The sequence below is a fragment of the Prionailurus bengalensis genome, chromosome B2, assembly GCF_016509475.1.
Source record: "Prionailurus bengalensis isolate Pbe53 chromosome B2, Fcat_Pben_1.1_paternal_pri, whole genome shotgun sequence".
Taxonomy (NCBI): domain Eukaryota; kingdom Metazoa; phylum Chordata; class Mammalia; order Carnivora; family Felidae; genus Prionailurus; species Prionailurus bengalensis.
This window is the reverse complement of record NC_057349.1, coordinates 31,491,272-31,512,797: the sequence shown is the minus strand read 5'-3', so window position 1 is coordinate 31,512,797 and position 21,526 is coordinate 31,491,272. Positions and strand designations below refer to the sequence as shown.

The following is a 21,526-nucleotide window of genomic DNA, read 5'->3' as shown; positions in this document are numbered from 1 at the left end:
CATTTCTTGTAGCCACTTTTTCATTGATGGGTTCAAAGCACAGTGTCATTTTATCTCTGGAGTCCTACAATGGCTTCATCAATGTCTTGTCCTTTAAAAAACATGTTCTGTAGTCAGAGGTTACTACAGTGGTGTCTATAGTCAAATCAGGAACACCAAGAATAAATTGAACTATAAAATATTAGAATGATTTGTAAATTTGTACTTTTATCCATGGTTGAGATATTATTGACAATTCCAATCAAGAAATAGACAAGATTAGGGGCGCCTGGGTGGCGCAGTCGGTTAGGCCTCCGACTTCAGCCAGGTCACGATCTCGCGGTCCATGAGTTCGAGCCCCGCGTCAGGCTCTGGGCTGATGGCTCGGAGCCTGGAGCCTGTTTCCGATTCTGTGTCTCCTTCTCTCTCTGCCCCTCCCCCGTTCATGCTCTGTGTCTCTCTGTCCCAAAAAAATAAATAAACGTTGAAAAAAAAAATTAAAAAAAAAAAAGAAATAGACAAGATTAATAAAAAATAGTAAAAATGGAGACTGTGCAAAGTTTCTAAAACCCCAAACAAGTTCTCATAATTCTTATTCCTGGTCTTTAATGTTTGTTATCCTTTTTCTGTCCTTCTTACCTGGTCAGTACAACCTCAGATATTCCCCACCCCACACTTTCCTTTTGTGGACCTGTCCATCTTGTCACAGCCTCCATGTCCTCCATCATCTACCTTCTGGTTCCCATAGACCTCGTCTTTCATCAAGGTTCCAATACTTAAGCCAAGCCTGAGGGGGTGGCTTCAGGACACCAGATACTACTCAGCCCAGAGTGAATGATTTCTACTCAGCCTGGTTCCTCTTCACATAGAAAAAGCTAACACTGGGAATTCCCTCATCTATACTTGTGGAACAAGGTGGTTTCATTTCGTCTGGGTGTCTTCACACTTCCTAGTAATTCTTGAGTTAAACTCAATTCCTTGGGTTTGGTGAAAAAATTAATTTTCTACCTCATGGAGAAACACTGGGGAAAAACTACATTGAAAAAGATACAGATATGATAGATGATAGCAGATATAGATATAGTTATAGATATAGATATATAGATGATAGATAGATAGATAGATAGATAGATAGATAGAAATTTGTGTGGTGTGGGGTGTGTGTGTGTGTGTGTGTGTGTACCTCTAGCCTTATTCTTCAGTTTAGATTAGTGGAGTTACTATCTGGATGTTTTTTCTGGATGTTTTCTAAATTTCACCTGTGAATTCCTTTCTTGCTTATATCCAGACTATAACCCCAATCCTTTGGTATAGAAGAAAGAACATAAATTTTGAAATTAGCCTTATCCTGTCTCACTAGCTAATGTGATCTTCTTCACATTAAGTCAGAGTTTCCTCATCTCTAAAATAAGAACAATAATGCATGTGTGATAGAGATGTTGTGGGGACTGACAAGGGAAGTACCTGCCAAAATACCTGGCAGTTAGCAAGAGCCAGCAAGTGTCAATTTTCCTTCCCTGGCTTTCTCGCAGACTCTGTAGAAGCAAGTTTTTTTCTGTTTTGTTTTTCTCCCATATTTGGAAGCAGACCCCCTACCCACAGAACTGCTCTCAGAACCAGCCTCTCCACCCCCAAGTTGCCCCCTTGCTGCTCAGTGTTCTCTCTGCACTCAACTTTTAATTCTGGCCAAACCTTTGGTGAAATCACTGTGGGGTTCTGCAGGGTCTATTTGCAAGACCAGACAACGATGGAAAAGCAGGAGGATACTGGGGAGTCAGGCTGAGTGGGGGGAGATGCATTCAAGAACAGCAGATCAGTGGCTTTGGTCGCTGTGGTTGGAATGAAGTCCAGAAAAGGATGCAGAATTTTAAGGGGAAGAAATCTAAGCAGAGGGTCATGGCCAGTCTCAGCACCAGGTCACTGAATAGATCCCAGGGAACTGGGGGCCAAGTAAGGAGAACTCTTTATGGAAGGCAGTAGGTGAACCAGAAACCTGACACAGAAACCAAAGGGTGTAGGGGGATTGAGTAGTGTTTGTTCTTTCTCAAATCAAGAACATAGAACACAATGTCATGGTAACCACGGATCTGGGAGAACACCCATCATTCTGTGTCCCATTAAAGGGCATGAAGGTCCCCTCTGACAGGGATGCAGGACTTGCTGGCCCTCTCTTAGTAACTTTTCAGCTCTGATTTCCCTGGAGTTGGAGTTAAAATCATACATGCATCCGACTTCAGCTCAGGTCATGATCTCACGGCTCATGAGTTCGAGTCCCACGCCAGGCTCTGTGCCGACAGCTCAGAGCCTGGAGCCTGCTTCAGATTCTGTGTCTCCCTCTTTCTTAGCCCCTCCCCCACTCACACTCTGTCTCTGTCTCTCTCTCTCAAAATTAAAGATTTAAAAAAATTTTTTAAAAAAAGCATACATGCAAACTTAGGAAACCTTAAAAACTGGGTTTGTCTTTGTTTTTGTCTTTTTGAGAGAGAAGAAAAGGGATAAGCAAAACTGTCTCCTTTTTGTAGCAACTCTGGGTGAGAAGCAAAGACTAGGCAGGAGGAGAGGTAATAATCATTTTGGGAGGAACTCTGTCTCCACAACCTGCCTGAATGGGGAAGCCAGTTCCAACATACACACTGCCGGGGGCAGAAGAGGACAAAGTATTCGTTGATTGAATCCTGTTACATTGTCATGGTCTCAGAAATCGTAACAGAAGCTGACTCTCTGAGGTCTGACAGTTGAACTGATAGAAGAGTACTTCAGCAACACTCCTTTTTCAAACCAACACCTGGCAAAAATTCTTATCCCTGGAGAATAAATTCCTTTTCTACTCCAACCTCAAATCCTACATTAGCCTACCTGATGAGAGTAGCTATGTCCTCGTTTGGTAAACACAAGCGAGGAATATTATGTATGAATGTTTCCTAGCTCTTCTCACTTGCACAAGGAACTACGCTTATCTTGACCACCTTAGGTTGATGTGAGGCCTCACTGCAAGTGACAGGCCTGGTACCTCAGGGAGAGGGGTCTGCTGGCACGGTGGGCATGAGGGGAGAAGGTGGTTGATGGAATCCCGAGACAACACGGGATAGCAGAGAAACATGGACTTTGGAACCCATGATTCAGGCCAAGTTCAGGCTCTGTGAGCCTCTGCTTTTTCTTCTATTAAGTGGGCATAATAGAATCTAATGATAAAGCATTATATGTTGTAGGAATCATGAGACGATGTATGTAATGTAATAAGCACAGGGCTCGGAAAATAGAAAATGCCTAGAGTATGTTAGCTCTTACTATCTCCCTGTATGGCCAGAGTGATTTTGTCTCCCATTTATGAGGTGACCACTTGTCCCAATTTGCCTGAGATTTCCCCCTATTTATAGCTAAAACTTCTCAGTCCTGGATAAGCCAGGGGTGGCTGGTTACCCTACTTTTACCACACCTTGGTGATACGCCCGTCTCAACCTCAGCTCCCAGGCCTGCCAGCCCCACGGCAGAGCCGATGATCCTCTTGTTGGGATCTGTGCTGAGGTACCTGGGATGGCTGCAAATGCCAAGAGGTAGTTTAACCATCATTTACGCTTATATGTAAATTATTTCCCCAGGCACTGGGCAGGTTAAGGTTATAAAGAACAAGACACAGGAGCGCCTGGGTGACTCAGGTGGTTAAGTGTCTGATTCCTGATCTCAGCTCAGGTCTTGATCTCAGGGTCGTGAGTTCGAGCCTCCCATTGGGCTCTGCAGTAGGTGTGAAGCTTACTTAAAACAAACAAACAAACAAACAAACAAACAAACAAGACACAGTTCCCACCTCACAAAGGAGATGTAAGAGACATAGGGGGTAAAACTGAGGAGGAAGGAAGCGCTTAAGTGTGAACTGAAAAACTGAAGTTGTCTAATTGTTCATAGGGAGAGTCCTCCCTCCAAGGCTGATGAGCAGATCAGCTACAATAGAGAGGCCACTTTAACTCAACGCCAGACACTCCCACTGGAGTCTGGAGACAGGGCTGTGGTTGGATTGGAGGTGGGTAGTGCACAGTCAGAAGCTCAATGAGGTCCTTTGGAAATTGTGTGTATGTATCATGGGAGGTGGAGGGACAGTCAGAAAGGTCTTTATAGTGGAGGGAACAAGTTGCTCTTCCAAATTATGTGTGATTTGCTGATAGGGGAAAGAGGATATTCCAGGCAGAGAAGACAGCGTGTGCCAAGGCCCGATGGTGCTAAGCAGCATGGGAGAATCTGGGAAGGCCTATCTTTTGCTCTGAGTTGAGTACAGAGTTCAAGAGAGGGAAAATGAGAAATATAACCTTGTAGAGGTCACAAGGGTTAGATAGAGGCCTTGCAAAGGAGTTTAAACCTGAAGGGTAATAATAAGCAACATGATCAGATTTCTTTTCTGAAAGATCTCTCTGGCAGCTACAGTGTGGGGGATGGATACGATGAAAATGAGACTGTGGACAGAAAACCAGTGAGCAGAGATTTGTGAAAGATCAGCCTCACAGGGGCACTGATAGGAGAGAAGTGATGGAAGAAGGGTCAACAGGCCTTGACGGATGAACAGAGGAGGAGAGTGAGGGGGAGAAATCTAGATCTAGATCTAGATCACTGGGGCTCTGGCTCCAGTGACTGGGAGAATGATGGTACATTAATAATCCTGGCTCTGTTACTTATTTACTGTGCAACTGTTCCTGAGTAGCTCTGAGCCTCAGTGTCCTCATCTACGAAAGGGTGATGGGTACCCTAACTCATGGTGTTCTTGTGAGGACTTGACCGTAAAGGCACTCGTAAGTGCCTGGCACATTAGTGAGTTCTCTAGGAGTGCTTGATACATAAATAGATAACTCACAGAGGTGCGTGTGTGGGAAAAGATGGGATCTCTTTGGAACATGTACCAAGTGCCAGGAGCCCCCCAGGACATTGCCATTTGGCAGCTGAGAACAGACTTGGAGCTTTGGAGCAAGGTCTGGACAGAAACAGATTTTATGGGTGGGAATTGCCTCCAGAAGAATGGGTAAAATTGCCTAGAAATGTGCAAATAAAGGAGAAGAGGACCAAGCAAGGTAACGTGAGGGACAACAACTTCTCAGTTGTTGGCTGAGGTAGGCTTTTGAGAAGAAAAGAGGAGCTGTCTGAAAAGTAGGAGAGCCAGGGGAAGCCACATGGGATGCTTCAGAGGTCAAGGGAGACAAGGACCTCTGTGTCATAAGGTGTAGTTCATGTTTCAAGACCTGAAGTATAGGAAAGTAAGAAGGAAAGAACAGAAAGATGGGAGGGTGGCCACAAGAATACCTGAAATATTCAGGAGTAAGTCATGGGTATCATGCTCACCAGGGGGCGCCAAAGACCCTCCATGACTGGCAACACGTGCCTCTGAACTCCAGGTGCTGGGGCAGCCTTGTTGGTTTTCTTCACTCCTGCCAGTCAGCCAGGTGGCATGCCTTTAGTCAACGAACTGTGAAACTTCCATGACTCTGCTCTTCCTGTGGTGTGTGGAGAACGATCCCATCCATTTTTATCTCCTACATAGTTTTCACATTTTTCCACTCTCTTCACCTACATTGCCATCTCTCCACTCCAAACCTCTATCTTCTTATAGGAACTGCTTTCTAAATAATCACTCTTCATTCCTTCTTGATGCCCCACCCACCCAACATGGTTCTTCCTGCTGCAATTTATTCAAAAGATGTGTCTCCTGGCACTTCACCAGCCCACAGTATTGGAATTCGAGGGTAGTAGTTCCTGGAGCCAGAGATTGCTGGGTTCGATTCCCACCTTAGCACTCACTAGCTCATGCTGCAACTTAGGGCAAGTTCCTTAAGCTGTCTGTGCCTCATTTCTTCATCTGTTAAATGGAGATTAGACTTACTTCATCGGACATAATGAAGACAAAATGAGTTGTTTTCAGTATACTGTTTGGCATAGTGAGTGCTCAATAAATGTGAGCTATAATTAAAGCCTTTAGGATAAAATTTCACATCTTTATTGTGGCCTAAATGATCTGCCTGTTGGTCTAGCTCTGCCTTCTGGTCTTACCTGGAAGCACTCACCCTTTCATTCATGCTGCTTCAGCATTCTGCAGTTTATCTCCACTATTTTTTCTTTGGGCAATGTTCTGCCTGTTTCCCCTCCTCCTGGAAACAGCACAACACTTCTCATCCTTCTGAGATGTCAGAATGGATCTGAGCTTAGAGATCTCTCAGATAAACACCCTCTAGGCTTTTTACAAATCTTTGCATATTGTGGGGCTAGAAGTACTTACAGTTTTTCTTAAAAACTGTGATTGGGGGCACCTGGGTGGCTCAGTTGGTTGAGCATTCGACTTAAGCTCAGGTCACAATCTTGCGGTTTGAGTTCAAACCCCACATCAGACTCCTGCTGTCAGCCTGTCAGCGCAGAGCCTGCTTCAGATCCTGTCTCCCTCTCTCCACCCCTCCCCTGCTTGCACTCTCAAAAACAAACATTAAAAACAAAAAAACAAAAAACAAACCTCATTTGTTGCCTAATGTTGTCCCCACCCCCATAAACTAGGGGGCCAGCAAGCTATCCCATTCAGTGCTGGAGATCAGCTAGCAGGATTTTGCAGAGCTTGAACTAAGTTTATGATCCAGGAAAGGGGAAAGAAGCAAAGATGTGAGATCATCGAAACATCAGATCAGTTCCCTACCAGTGGCATACAGTAAGGATTAAGTGTCTGGGACGACTGTCATGCCCTTATCTTGGAGCCCATCAGCACCATGTACCATGAGAGTTAGTAATTCAACTCTATTGACAGAGCAAGCTTCGTGAAGGCAGGCAGGGCTTGTTCTCTATTTTCACCCCACATCACCCGACTTTGGCAGTGTCTAGGTCTATTGACCTAATAGTTTATTGAAAAATAAGAGGCAAGCCGGGGAGTCCAGAAAATGTTGACTGAATAAAAGCTCCCACAGGAGCCATTAGAGGCAGTAGAATCCATGGCTTCAAGAACTGGGAAGAGCACGGGAGGAACACCCACAGGAAGGCTCCACGTTTATGTCCCTCTAGTCAGGCTGGAGATCGGTTATGCTGGAAGACAGGAATTTCAACCAAGGTAGCACTCAATCTGACTCCTGAAATTTAATAACATGCTGAAAGGGTACTATGGGATAGAGTACACCTGGGGCTTGGATCAGTAAATTAATCTAAGGTTAAAAGTAAATCAAAGGACAGAATGGCCCAAACTGAAGCAAAGGTCAGGGACCACAGCAAGGATTATCAAAAACCTGAGTCTTGGGAAATCCATACACATTTGCAAATGGCCCAATGTGGCAGGGTGGGAGATGTTAACGCAGGTCTATCTCTGGCTGTTCTGCAATCCAGGCAATCCCCTTTGCTTAACTGCCTTTAGTGGTGTTCTCAGTTTAGGTTGAGGTATACTAAGGTACCACCAAAGACACTACGTTGGAAACTCACCTTTTGATGGTTAAAATTCATTTTCCCAGACTATAATAAAAGTCTTAGGAGTACATGCACAGAAGGGGATGCAGCCATACTGCCTTAAGATTCTGCAACTAGCCTCCCCCAAACTAATCCAACTCAAACCTTGTATTTTTGAAACAAGATGTAATCTTGCACATATAGACATCCATCATCTCAATGTTTATTTATTCCTTCTTAGATTTAATTCCTATCCTACCTCCACAACAAACTTTATTAAGAACATTCAGAGCTTCCTGGGTGGCTCTATCAGTTGTGTCCTACTCTGGATTTTGGCTCAGGTGATTATCTCGTGGTTCAAGCACCATGTTGGGCTCTGCACTGACAGCACAGCATGGAACCTGCTTGGGATTCTGTCTCCCCCTCTGCCCCTCCCCCACTTCCTCTCAAAAATAAGCCAATAAAAAAGTATGTCCAGGGGTGCCTGGGTGGCTCAGTTGGTTAAGTTCCAACTCTTGATTTTGGCTCTCAGGTCATGATCTCAGTTCGTGAGATCAAGCCCCATGTCAGGCTCCACACCAGGAGCACGAGAGCCTGCTGGGGATTCTGTCCTTCCCCTGCTCATGTTCTCACAATAAACATTAAAAAACAAGTGTCCAAATTTCCCAAATCTTTTCTATCACTCCTCATGAGAACCAGAGCTCAAAGAAATCCAGACTTACTGAGTTCCACAATTAAGTTGGCTAAAGGCCAAATCAGGGGTCTCCTCTCCTTTAAACTAAGGGCTTTCCAAAAATCTTAAAAAGTGGTTCTCAACCCTAACTTGTGCATCACTGTCTCCTGAACTTCCAAACATTGCCCAAACCCCAATTTAATGAGAATTCATGAAGACAGTATCCCGAAATTATTACAGTATTTTAAGAAAGCTTTACTGGAGACTAGTAGGTGGTAAGGGTGGAAAACCCCTTGCTATAGTTCAATTTGCTTCCAAAATCTTCTCTACCTTCTCCAAACCAGATTATACCCTACACCTTGTTTCTGGCAACACTTATGGGAGAATAGACCATTTTCTTTACATTAACATCCAGACCTTACATCAAGTTTGCTATGATGGTCTGTTATACTAAGCTATAAAGGTCTTTTACTTTTGTGGTTAGTCCCCAGTTCCAGAACCCATGTATCACAGTACCCTGAACTATATATACAGTCTCTCATTAAGACAGGGCATTAAATATAAGGAGGTTTAGTTTTTTTAATGTTCTTTTTGGGGGGGGGGGGGGAAGTAGTGCATGCCACGTGGGGAAGGGTCAGAAAGGGAGACAGAATCTGAAGTGGACTACATGGGGCTTGAACCCATGAACCAGGAGACCATGATGTGAGCTGAAGTTGGATGGTCAACTGACTGAGCCACCCAGATGCCCTGAAGAGTTTTTATCATCTGAATTTGGCAAAAATTGCTGGATTGCATTTTATTAATAAACTGCAGGGCTCTGTAAATCTGGAATTTGAGGGTAAGGAGAAAATTTCAAAAGCAAGCACAACTGCCTTCTCAAGTCAGATGCAGAATACAAAAAAATACCTGCCATTGGCTACCATCCATTCCGTTTACATTTGGTTTGTGTTCAGGAAATAATCCACATAGAACACTAAAGAGGAAAACCTCAGAACCTATCTTGAGTTCTAAACCTATGAAGATTATTTCCAAGGATTACTTTACAAAAAGCAGATGAATTTACCACAGGAACAGCCAACCTGGTTTAAAAACTAAGAGACAATCCAACTACAGGAGGGCTCTTCTGTTTTGTCACCTCAGCAATATTTTCCTCAAATTTCTCAATTATATCATTCTCCTTTTGTAACACTACAAAAGCAAATGCTATTAAGGTAACTCAAAATTTGAATAATATTTTCTTTATTTACAAGTTAGAATCAACAGACAAAGAAAGACAATCCAGGGGACCAAATGGGGAGATGACTGAAACCCCCAGGGGCCCCAAATGGAGCAGAAGGAAAAGGGAAAACAGAGTAGAAAAAAAAAAGTCAACGTAAAAAAAGAGCTCCCCCTTTTTCCCTCCCCATGGAGGCTGAGGGGACCATGGCCCCACACCCCTCAGCCTTACCTAGCTTAAAATAAATTAGAACAAACAACCTCAAAACAGGGCCTTTACAAGTGAACAGGGCAGCTATGGCCTCAGGTAACCCCGTATCAGGGCCTTTGCCCACTCCCACCCTGTACCCCTGCCCCACCCCAGTCATTTTGAATGGGGCTCTAAGCCCAAGAGGTCACTCTCAATGTGGCTGGGAACTCAATCTTATTTTGTCCATTTATGTCCCTCCTTCAGTAAATGTCCCTGCACCCCTCCCCCGTGCAGAGCCAGCTCTCCTACAGTGGGGGGGAGGGGGATGAGATGAGGAAGTGTCACAGCAAGGGGGGGAAAGGGTGGGGCAGGGTGGTCTAGGGGTCCGGTCCTGCGGAGCCTCCTGCCCCATCTGGCCTGGCCCCTTAGCCTGAGTCTGAATCACTGGTGTCTGAAGAAGAGGATGATGAAGAGGAGGAACTGGAATCTGAGCTGGAGCTGGAAGCGCTGAGGCGTGACACTGCTACTTGCTGTGCCGACGATGAGGACTCCGTTTTCTCACTTGCTGCAGAATAAGGTTGAAGGTTAAAGAGTTGAAGTCTGATCTCCATTTATCAAGAAGACTAGAGGGGAATATAGCAAATTTGTGCTAGCTTTCAGGATACTCACCTTTCTTGGGGGGCTTTTTGGTGGAATTGAGCTGCCCACTAACATCCTGTAACCTCTTTTCTAGTTCCCGCTTCTTTTCCAAAGCCAGCTCCTCCTTTGTCTTTCCCACAGGTTTCTTAATGGCTAGAAAAAGAAACATTTCAGGCCTAAGACTGCAAGTATCTAGTTGTAGTGCACCTAGTGTTGTTCTCAAGTTCCTTTCTTGGAGAGCAGGAAGTGACAAACATATCCCGCCTCCCTGGAAGTGGACAATCATAAGTGCATCAAGCATACCCGGCTCACTACCCCTTCTCCAACTACATGAGGATTACTAGATTAATGTGGTACAATTTATTTCATACTCACTATAGGGCTTCCGAGGTTTCTTTCTTAGGCAGGAAAGGACATAGCGCTCAAGCTCTCGAAGCGTGGATGGCTTGAGGGTTTCAAAATCAATCTCAATCTCTTCTGGGTTTGAGTCACGTAAAGAAGGCTCCCTGGCCTGGATTATGTGCACAACTCGACCCAGTTTCTCCCCAGGTAATTTGTTGATGTCCAAACTCAACTGCCGTTTTTCATCGTAACTCATGGGTCTGCTTTCTTCTTCTTCCTCTGAATCATAGCCTGTAGGCAGGGCAGGTGGAGCGGTCTTTGTGGCCTTTTTGGGCAGTCTACAGGCAAAAAAAAAATTGTCAATTAGGGAAGCATCACTAACTCCCAACACATTCCCACTGTCCAATTCAGGAATCCAAACTCTCTTTCGGAATTATACAGGCCAAGCATTTTACATTTAATCTGGGCTTTGAGAACTAGACATTGGTATACTGGCCCGAATCCATCTTTTTGCTCCCTAAAACACTACTAACACACACCACTGCGGAAAACAAAAATTGTATAGACTGGTATGGAGAAAAGGAACAGACTAACTAGGGAACAAATCAGGCCTGCCAACTGTTTTGTGCAAGTAAACTTTTATTGGCGCAGTCATACCTATGCTTCCATGTGGTCTTTGGCTGCTTCTTCTGCATGACACCAGACAAAAATCTGTTTGTTACACCTGACCACTTACAGAAAAGCTGTGCTGCCCTCTGGGTTAGATAAAACTCGGCAAGGAGTGGGAGAAAGCATCCTCCCCTGGAGATTACAGAAATAGCCAAGCCCATCTCTGCTTCTCACCCTCTCAGAACTTACTTGGTGCCACTTCCTCCAGAAGGTCCAAAGCCAGGGGGACCTAGTGTAGCAGCACTGCCACCCCCACTGCCACTTGCTTTCTTGGACTTCTTGGGCTGAGATGGGCGAGGTGCCCGAGTTCCCTTGTCCTCTTCGTCAACCCCAGCTCGGCCGCGATGCTTCTCTGCCTTCCGTTTCTTCTTTTTCTCTTTTTTTTCTCTCTTCCGCTTTGGCTTGGATATTGGGCCTTGGGACAGGGCAGCCAGTTGTTCATGTACTGCCCGGAGCTGGAGAAAAAAGAATCAGGTGCACCATGGGAAAAATAAAGTAGAATCAAAAGGAGTTAAAGGAAAAAAAGGGCAAAAACAGGGCACCAATGTCTTACAAAATAAACGGATTATAGTGACAAAATACCTGTTCCTGTAGTTCAGCCAATCTATGAGCCCTTTCTTCCTCAGAGTCTGAGCTTTCACTCTCTTCTTCTTCCTCTTCATCCTCCTCATCTTCTTCCTCTTCTTCCTCAGAAGAGCTCTCACTGCTACTTTCTTCGCTGGAGGACTCTGAAGAGGATTTGGCCAACCCAGGTGGCAAGGCAGTAGAGACTGGTAAAGGCCCTGGTTCCAGTGGTTCATCTGGCATCTTGGCATAACGGAACTCAAATACATCCTAGGAGTAAAAAAGCACATTCAAAACCATGCTAGTGAATTGTGTCCTGGAATTTTGAGTATATTTGAGAGAGAAGGCACACGTGAGGGAGGGGCAGAGAGGAAAAGAGAATTCCAAGCAGACTCCACTCAGTCAGCAAATTGTGCCCTGATTATACCCAGCCAATTAGTGACGTAGTTGGTATAGTTCCAGTTTGTTAACAATGCATACTGAAAGATCCTCATAATGAGGTTGTGTAGCAAATGACAAAACCTCTGCCCAGACCCATTTGTTCTTCAAATTTCAATTGTGCCACTCACCTGCAGCTTTCGTGCCATGGCCACAACATCGTGGTCTGGGGGATTGTACTTATAGCAGTTGGAGAACATAAGCCGCACATCAGCAGCGAACTCCTGTGCATCCCGGTAATCACGATTCTCCATCTTCCGCTGCAGAAGGAGGCAGCATCAGAAGCTGCACAGGCAGGGAGACTCACCTTTCCCTGCCAACCCCAGACACCACAAGAGTAGCCCTCTCTTGAGAGCACAATAGGGATGACCTTAAAGATCTATGCCCTGGGGTTCAAGTTTGAAGTCAAAGAAATTTGGGTGGGTTGAAGAAATGTCTACATCTAGAAAAAAAACCATTTCTAAGTGATAGGGGTGAGTGGCCTCTGACTATCCTTCCAACCCCATACTCCCCTAACCCAATGCTCCGAAGTAGGACTTAAACGTACATGGATAGGATTGATCTAAAGACAGAACTCATCATACAGTTTGAAACTCCAAGAAATACAAACTCAATTATCAAGTACTTAGCCTTCTGCTCCATTACCATTTTGTAAAAAATAAAATACCAAGAATCAAGACTGCTGTATGCCCATAAGTGACCGATTGTTTTATTGAGCCCAAAGTTCCAATCACTGCCTGAGCATCCCATCTGCCCCATGCAGTGGGTACCTTGACAGTGCTGAGGTCCATGGGGTGCTTAATGATGTCATGGTAGTCATGCAGGCCAAGAGCAGAAGCGTCCACTGGTTTATAGAAAGGCCAGGCATAGGCAGCATGCTTCTTAGAGAGCAACTCTTTCAAAATGCCATTGCAATGTTTTAACTGTTCTGACAGCTTTCCTTTCTTGGAACTCTGGTGTTGTTGCTGAGAGTCAGGTAAGTCTTTGCGTGGGGGCTTGATAGGGCGGCCACTCTCTCTACGCATAGGGGGAAGACGTGCTGCCTTAGGCTCCAGACTCCCAGGGGGGCTAGCTGGGGAACCAGGAGCCAGGATGGCTGTAGGAGTAGGTGTGGTAGTATCTGCTTTCCGCTTTACGCCTTTTTTCTGCAGAAAAAAAACACAAGATGGGAGCCTTTTACCCCAGGGTCCACCTCATCCGAGTCCTTTCCCTTCCCAACGCCCAAAAGAACTCCACAGATCTGTTACCTTGGCAAGGGGCTGGGCTGGGGGAGCTGCAGAGACTGCAAGGAGCGGGGGTCCAGCTGAGTGTAAAGACTTGAGAAGGGGAGAAGAGATGACCGATGGATGGGGAATGTTGAGAACAGTGGTAGGTATCTCAGGTGGTGGAGTATATAGGGCTGTGTGAGACACAGAAGAAACAGCAGGCACCTGATGGGCACTTGTAATACTGCCCTGGAGTGCTAAAAAAAAAAAAAAAAAAAAAGTAATAAGAAAAAGATTAGTTCTATTACCTTCTCTGTCTTTTGGTCTCCATTAGCAAAACTGCCTGCCACTCTTCCTACCTGCCAATTTGGCCCCCTTCTTGTGGCTGTTCTTAGGGATGGTCACCACAAGCTCTTGTTCCTCTTGTGGCATCGATGCTACTTTCTGTAGAAAGATCTTTTCTAATGTTTGTGCCATCAGGACAATATCATCAGTGGGCTACAGGGAACACAAACAGAAAGGTTCAAATGCCAGCTAAAGACAAACCATTTTCCTGAGAGGAATTCCTAGCCCCAAGTATCAAAACTAGCCACCTGCTCAGACAGACATCTCTGTCATCAAGTACTGAAAATTACCTACACTGGGCCACTTATTTCCATGTTCTTCCCCAATTCTGTCCCTCAAAACACGGTAAAGAAAAAAATTCAAAAAATAAGGGAATGAGAACGTCAAGGAGAATAGATTCTGCTCTACTCAGCTCTCTGGAGGTTTCTCTTTGAGAAACAGGGCCACCATCCCCAAGTATGAAAATGTTCTACTTAAATAACCTTTACCACTACATCTCTGAAGCCACATCACTTGTGTTCAGTGGTATCCTTTAGAGTTCAGATTTTCTAGATCCTCCCTACTCTGAAAATACCTTCCACAGTAAAAAACAAACATTATGCCAGCAAAATATCTAGCAATATCAGAATCATTCTCTCTCCATCCACTAATAAACACACAGAAAAACTCACCTTGTTGTAGATGTAACAATTGGTGAACATGGTGTTAAAATCCTGCATACACTCTGAGGCAGCCCAGTAATAGTTGTTTTCAAGTCTCCTCTTAATAGTACCCATATCCATAGGTTGCTTTATTATTTTGTGATAATCCTAAAGAAAGAAATGCTAGGTCAGAACCACCGAAAGATAAATGCTGGTTTTCCTAGGCAAACCACTGACCCCAGCAAACACACACATACACACCCCCTATGCATCAAAGTATGTAGTCCCCTAAACTGCGGCCCCAATTAAACTAAGGACAGAAAAATAATGGAATGGGATTCTTAGCACCCGCTGGGAGGCCCCTAGTGCCCTTCTCTAACCACCCACCTCCCTCCCAACTCTGGAAGGTTTCCCATCCTGTGACATTACCTCTGGGGCTGGCTATCCATGGGCTGCATGAGGGAGAGGAAGAAGCTAAGAATTTTGGCCACCGTGGTCCTCTCCCAACCTGGGGTGGGAATCTGTAAAATGGAGCCAGGGCACAAAAGTTAAGGAAGGACACATGGAGGGCACAATGAGAGATGCCAAGATAGCAAGCTATTGGATCAATAATCACAAAGGACCAAGAATCCAGAAATTTGGTGGCTATCTGCCCTACAGGAGAGAGAGAGATGGGAACTCCCTAGGGGCCGCAGCACCTACACTAAGCAGCCCACCTCCACTCACACACATTCTTTTTCATTCCCAATACCTCCCCCCACTCCAATATCCCATCCCTACTCACCGGCAGACCCAGTTTGACTGCATCCACAGGCTGCCTGAAAGGCCATGCAAACTGATGTTTCCACAGAGCCTTCATCACCACCTTGTGCAGGTACTGCAGCTGGTTGGTAACCCGTCCTGGCTTTTTGGGATTGGACACCTCCGGGGGTGGTGGGTTGGCAGGGGTCAGTTGTAAAGCCGGCACTGAAGCCATTGTGGGGCTCTCAAATCCCTCATACAACAGGGAGGGCTTTCGAATCCTTTTCCCTGGTGCTGCTGCCTCTGGGCCCAGCCCCAGTAACCCTGCATTCCCCTCCCCAGGGAGCCTGTGAAATGGGAAACATAATTAGATGTAGTAATTTCATGGAAAAAAAACCAAACAAAACAAAACTCAGTGCAGCCAGTTACACGATACACCCAATAAATCCAGGCTTGAAACTTAGTGAGAGGTAATCAAACTTATGGAAATTATTCTTAACCGCAACCAATATCCAAACAGTCTGTGGAGCTTTTGTTCTTGTCCCACCTCCCCCCACTTCTAGTTCCTCCATTTTTAGTACACCTATTCCCAGCCCACCTTCTGGACTCTTGAAAAACTCTTATCATCTGCACTTCCACTTAAACGAGGAAAAAAAAAAACCCCTTCCCAATGGTTTCTGATAAAGCGCAGCATAGCATTTGAACACCACAAGCTTTAGGGGATGGGACTTAAGCAAAATGGGTGGGGCTGAGAAGCTCAAAACCCAAGCTTCCTCCTCACTAGGGGCTAGGTGGTTGCCATGGTGGTAGGAGCCTGAGGGAAACGGGTGAAAAGAGAAAAGAGGAAGGGAACAAAACAGGGAGAAAATTTCATAAAATGCTGATGAAACACCTAAGAATCCATCTATCTGGGCACAAGAGATCACCATCCTCCCCACAAGCTCTCCTTAGTTTAAAGCAGAAAATGAACCAAAAACCTAACGGAAAACCTTACCAACTTAAAATTTCCGACAAGGAAGGGAGCATTTGTCAGACTTCATAGTCTGGAAAAACACAGCTACCAGACCCCAGAAATTATTCAAATTCATCTCCTTCCCCCAAAGAACTCAAATACAGAGCCGGCCCAATCCCCAGTCAAGGTCAGCAAGTTCCAGCCCAAGAGTGATAGAACACGCCTGACCCCGCCAAAAAAATAAAATTAACGGCTCTCACTCTAGCACCAGACTCTGGAAATCAGTGGCCAAGAGCGATTCAAATTTACACTCTTTGGTACTCCTCAGGACCCGGTGTTTCCCTAGGACCTAAGACTGGAGACATTACACCGAGATCTCATTGTTTACATCCGCAGAGCTGGACTAAAAAATCCTTAGCTCCACCCTCTTGCCCAAACGAAACTCTCAAAGCTATCAAAAACATCCCCTCCAAACAAAACGCACGCAAACCTCCGACCCAAAACTGACCCGGTCACTTAAAAGACAAATTCAATGACCTAGTCTGGACAGAACAACCCATAGCCAAAAGTAATCCCTCTACCCTACTGTGGGAATCTCCGTAGCCAGGCTGAGGCTCTATCACCATGGCAACCCTATAGATCAGATGTGGCCACGAAACACCCCAAAAGACCTATGACAAACCGTTGTTAGACGACAGACCCACCACCCGCAGGACCGGCAACCCACTCAACGTCGTCTTTTCCCATTACATTACGCTGCCAACCTAGCTCTGCCGGGCTACATCGCCATTGGACCGCGGCGGGAAAACTAACGTATAAATGGACAACCTATACTCCCGCCATACGCAGTGTCTGGCCGTCTACCACCGTTCCCAAACCGCCACCCAACCCCCCCCCCCCGCGAGCCCCCGAGAGCTAACAGTCGCGCCGCGAAACAGCATCGCGCCAGAGTCGGTTCCGTTCTCCCTCCGAACCCGACGTCCCACATTCCCGTGCCGCAACCCAACGTCCCCTTCCCACACGCGGATCGCGGGGACGTACTTGCTGTGGGGAGTCACGTTTTGCAGCATCTTGACGACGGGGAACCGGCACTGCCCTCAGCCGCGAAAAGTCCGGATGGCCTCGGTTCCCCTTACCGCCCGGTCCAGCATAACCCGGGAAGTGCGGGGGGGGTGGAGGGCCGCTGCCCTTGGCCCTCCAGGCGATAACCCCCCCGCCGGGCCGGCGCGAAAACAGTCTTCTTCGCTGCTTCTCGGAGAGCTCCCAGCAGCTTGGCGCGCTCCGCGGGAGGCGGACGGTGAGAAAATGGCGGCGGCCTCAGCAGAGGCGGGCGAGCGAGGGGGGACAGACTCCTCAAACACTAGGACGCCCCCAATCCCGGACACCGTCGTCAATATTGCCCGTTGTTGATCTGCAAGGATCCCCTCTTCCTGCTGGGACTGCCCGCAGCGGACGAGGTCCCGTTTCGATCTCGGATGGAGGCGGATGAACACGAAAAGTGGTTTAGGGAGCCGCCGCCTCCATCTTTGAAATCCTCTTGAGGGCGGAGTAGAGGGGGTGGACAGACTCCGAGGATTGGGCGGGGCCCGAAAAAGGGGAGCGTCGGGGGCTTCTATGGGGTCTGCACTGTCCGCCGGGGCCGGTCATAGGCCGAGACGAAGGCCATTTCCAAACGGATGGACGTGGATTGCAATGGCGGCCCCCGACGACTCGAAGGCTCTCTATCAGTAGGCAGAATCCTCCAGCTCGTTCTAGAGGCTGCTCCACTCCAGCGCGAAATGGCGCCGCCGAGCCCCGCGCCAGCCCTTTATATATAGGCAGGGAGGAGGAGCTTCGTCGCTCATGCGCGCCACCGTGCTCGAGATTTCCCCCACCCCCTTCGCGCGCGCACGCTCGCTCACGCGCGTGAAGAAGCAGAGTCGAAAGGGGAGGAACACCTCTCCGCGGGAGCGCTTTCTATTGGTTGACTGGAGCGATGACGTCATAAGCTTCATTTCCAAGGTGTCAGTCACTAGGCAGAAGAGTGCCGCATAGACCCATAGGGAACAGGCAACCCGCCACATCTTTGAGCCAATTGGCTGCGCTGTGGTTCGGCGACTCCAGGGAAACAGAGAGGTTGGCATGGGTGCAGCACCCTCTCCCCGCCTCCCCTTCCAACAAAGTCTTCCCAGGCGTCCAAGCCCGGTACCACCGGCGACTGCCAAGCTCGGGCAGGTCGTGCCATTCGTAGCTCCTCCATTGGCCACACCGACCGGACCGGAGGGGGCCGCGTGGGCGTAACCAGCCTGGGCCCGCCAGGGTGTGGCCGCAGGACGCCCGGCGGGTTGTTGTTCTCGGCAGAGGCGCCGCTGCAGTGAAGAATCTGAAACGAGGAAGAAGACGCCATCTTAGAACGCGCGGCCTGCTTCTCTGGCAAATAACTAAGGGTTCCCAGAAGTAGCAAAGAAGGGATCTACCGTTCCCATACTCCACAATCAAAAATACAGGCCTGCCGCATTATTAAAAGCCTCCCCGTCTTTCCCCAGTTCAAAAAACCGAAAAACAAAGGCAAAACACTAACAATCTGGGCTCCCAAAGGCTTATCAACACAACCAAATCTAGAACACGTTTCCAAAACTTGCACCCAAGCACCTCTCCAATCCCTCCCTGCTCATACCTTAAGTTAACTATTAAGTATCTGCCTGCTCGACAAAATCCCGGCAGCCCTTAGTGGGAGAAAGATCTCCAAACATACCGATATACTCTAGAAATCGAAACCCACCTCCTCCCTAAACTTCATTCCGGTGCCTGGCTCAGAGCGGAAAAAGCAAATCCTGTGAGGGGCGAATCAGGGTGAACACCCTCCCCCTCCTGGCGAGCTCAGACCTTTCCCCAAGCTCCCGGCCCTCCCCAACCCCGAGGGCAGGCCCACACCCCCCTATTAGGGTCCCACCGCCATGGGGGCGGCAGGGCTCCCCCATCCCCCCACCAGGGTCCGGAGTCCTCCCCACGGAGCGGCTGGTCCATCGGTCAGCGCCAGGGAGGAGGGCGAGCGGAGGAGGCGGCGGCAGCGGCTCAGACTAGCCCTCCCCCTCCTTCTCTCCCCTCCTCCCCTCCCCCCTGGGCCGTCCGCCTCCGAGGAGGGGCAGGAGCCATTTTGGGAGCTCAGTCTCGCCCCCTCCCCCAACCCACCCACCAAGTCTTCCCCACACTCTAGTTACCTGAATAAGGTTAGACTACTTAGGAATAAAGAGCCAGAATTACAATGAGGCCAAGATCTCTCAAGCCATCTCTGGGCCCACCCACCCTCGTCCCCTTATGGGAGTGAATTATCCCCAACCTGGGCTGGAGCGGGAGGTCTCCCTCTCCCTCCATCTCCCCTTCTCTGGATACCAAGATAGAAAACAGACTGCATATCTGAGAAATGAAATTAATGTAAATCAACGAACATAAGAGGCCACCACCCCGGAAAAGCTCGTGAGGGCCTAGGTCCTTGCGCTCCAACCACATCACCCTCCCTCCTTTCGCAGTAGCTCTTGAGCCCTAACCTCGGTTACTGCGTCTAAAATGGCCGCCAATCTCACGTCTTCTCGACCACCCGAGTCGGGCAAACCCTGCGGGGGGAAGTGCACACCGGGAAGGAAGCCTCTTCCCCTATTACTACCGCCCTCCCCCACGCAGGGATCAGGCTTCGGCCCCACAAGTACATGCGGGCTGGCGCGGGTGGCTGCAGCAAGGAGGGCAATGACACAGCAACTTTGCAGAGGCCTTCTCCCCTCCCCCCCGTTCCCCTCCCCCTAGTGGCCCAGCCTCCTAAATCTGCAGTTCTCCGGCCGAGGCCTCGCAAGTTTGCAGAGGCCCATTAGGGGGCCAGCCGAGAAGAAAAATTTAGGAGGTCGCGAAGATTCTGGGTCTTCGAAAGCGAAAGGGCAGCCAGACCTTACTCTGGCTTACTTTCCTGCATTCCGGAAAATCACTGCTCCCCACTCCCTCCCAATCCTCCCTTCCCCCACATGAGTCACAGGGGAGGCTAACAGCTAGTCAGGAATTTGGAAAAGTAACTCTTCCCTCCTTTCCGTTCCCTCCCCCGCAGTACACAAGGAGAGAACTGTTCAGGAATGGGGGAAGGGACGAAGGAGGCAAAAGACGCCACCCTAGAGAAACCCGAAACCTTGTGAGCTGTGAAATCATTCCAGGTCCTATGCCTCACTCCCTCCTGTCTCAGACCACGCTTTCTACCGCCCTCCCAGCACCCACCTAGGGTTTGGGTTTCTGCTCTCAAGCGAACCCCAAGCTTTCAGCCTGTAAGTCCTCCCCAGCCTGGGGTAACATGCTGAGCTAAGACCCCACCGAGGCAACGAAGGTTTGTGCAGAAGGCTCCACAGGCCGTGTCCACGTGAATGCACACAAATTCGATAAGCGACTCGAAGCGTAACCTCCAGCATGCCATGTGATGACTGCGAGCTTCCTACCGCTGACACAAAAGCACAGAAATGCTCCTTCCAGAGTCTCTGGAGAGAAAGGGAGTGGGCGCCCGGAAACAATCTCAGTTCACAACCCGGGTTGCCCACTCACATCCCAAGAGTAGGAAATACATTCACCACTCCCACACCTCAGCCCACTAGGTCACCCCTCCCTCCGGCCGTCAAAAGGAAGCCTCACCTGGCTCTGGACTCCTCTACCCCCAGGGGACGAATGGTTTGGGGGGGACACACCGCCCCCACGCCCCTTTGCCCTCCAATTGGTATGGAGGCATGAGGTTGGCCATTCCCCTCCCCCATATGAGGGGCCCTCTCCCGCTCTCGCCCCCCCCCAGCTCCCATTGGCTGTAAACTGTTTGAAGGACAAACCCTCCCACCCTTAGGATCTTCTCTGAACCCCAAGAATTACCCCCCCCCCCGACTCCCCACCACTGGTTAAACATTTAAATAACCAGCAACATCCCCGCCCCCCAAGGGCCCCTTCTCACCTGGAACCTGGAATCTTCCAGGGGGGAGCCCACGTTCCCCTCGGCTTGATGCGGGGGGAGGGGGAAGGAGGATGTAATCCGGGGTGTCACCCCCCCGGGAAACTGAAGCTGTGTTGGGGGAGGGGGCGTAACCCCCAGCCCCTCCCTTCCCGACGGAGCTGGGGGGTGGGGAGATGATCGGGACCGCGCCGCCACGTCAGCAACACCCAGATTGGCTGACCCAGGTCACGTGCCAGCCATCCCCCTTTGCCCCCCTCCACGAGGACCAGTTTTCCGAAGGTTTCTGGGGGTCGCGCCAGGGACCAAGGAGGCCCCATGGCCTTGGCCTAGCTCCAGAGACCCATGGTGTTCTAATGGCGCTGCTTCTCCATATCCCCGTCTTCCTATCCCGCTGTCGTCGACCTTGTCCCCCCCACTAGCTTCTCCGTACGGGTTCAGCATGGCTGCCGCAGCCGGGATCGTCCACTGCGCAGGCGCAAGGGTGCGATCGGATTGGGGGAGGGGAAAGGAGCGCGGGAGACCGCGGGAGGGAGCAGCAGAGCGCATGCGTCCGCAGGCATCGCTGCTCCCTCGCCTGTGCTGGGAGCGCGCGCTGT

The 21,526-nt window shown here is 48.6% G+C and overlaps 1 protein-coding gene across 10 annotated transcripts; it reads right to left on the bottom strand.

Moving 5' to 3' along the window:
- Positions 1 to 9,263: 9,263 nt before the first annotated feature.
- Positions 9,264 to 21,394, bottom strand: BRD2 (bromodomain containing 2). 10 transcript variants are annotated; one of them, XM_043591100.1, is made up of 14 exons: positions 20,931 to 21,067; positions 20,312 to 20,472; positions 17,024 to 18,344; positions 15,074 to 15,377; positions 14,320 to 14,457; positions 13,663 to 13,801; positions 13,346 to 13,560; positions 12,869 to 13,243; positions 12,230 to 12,358; positions 11,679 to 11,930; positions 11,286 to 11,551; positions 10,461 to 10,765; positions 10,116 to 10,238; positions 9,264 to 10,011 (listed from the first exon to the last, which is right to left on the bottom strand). In XM_043591100.1, the coding sequence occupies exons 3-14, from the start codon at positions 17,050 to 17,052 to the stop codon at positions 9,872 to 9,874; spliced, it is 2,415 nt and encodes an 804-aa protein (XP_043447035.1). In that variant the 5' UTR covers positions 17,053 to 18,344; positions 20,312 to 20,472; positions 20,931 to 21,067; the 3' UTR covers positions 9,264 to 9,871. The 10 variants fall into 10 exon arrangements, with proteins under 10 accessions (XP_043447035.1, XP_043447034.1, XP_043447040.1 ...); XM_043591099.1 differs by lacking the exon at positions 20,312 to 20,472 and having other exon boundaries at positions 20,931 to 21,394; XM_043591105.1 differs by lacking the exons at positions 20,312 to 20,472; positions 20,931 to 21,067 and adding an exon at positions 20,624 to 20,735.
- Between the last annotated feature and the right edge of the window lie 132 nt (positions 21,395 to 21,526).

Coding starts and splice junctions, on each gene's coding strand:
- BRD2 (XM_043591099.1), bottom strand. CDS start 17,052: ATGCTGCAAAACGTGACTCCCCACAGCAA. Junction 13,561..13,662: donor GAAGGGGGCCAAATTGGCAG/GTAGGAAGAGTG, acceptor TTTTTTTTTTAG/CACTCCAGGGCAGTATTACA. Junction 12,359..12,868: donor TGGACCTCAGCACTGTCAAG/GTACCCACTGCA, acceptor CTCCTTCTGCAG/CGGAAGATGGAGAATCGTGA.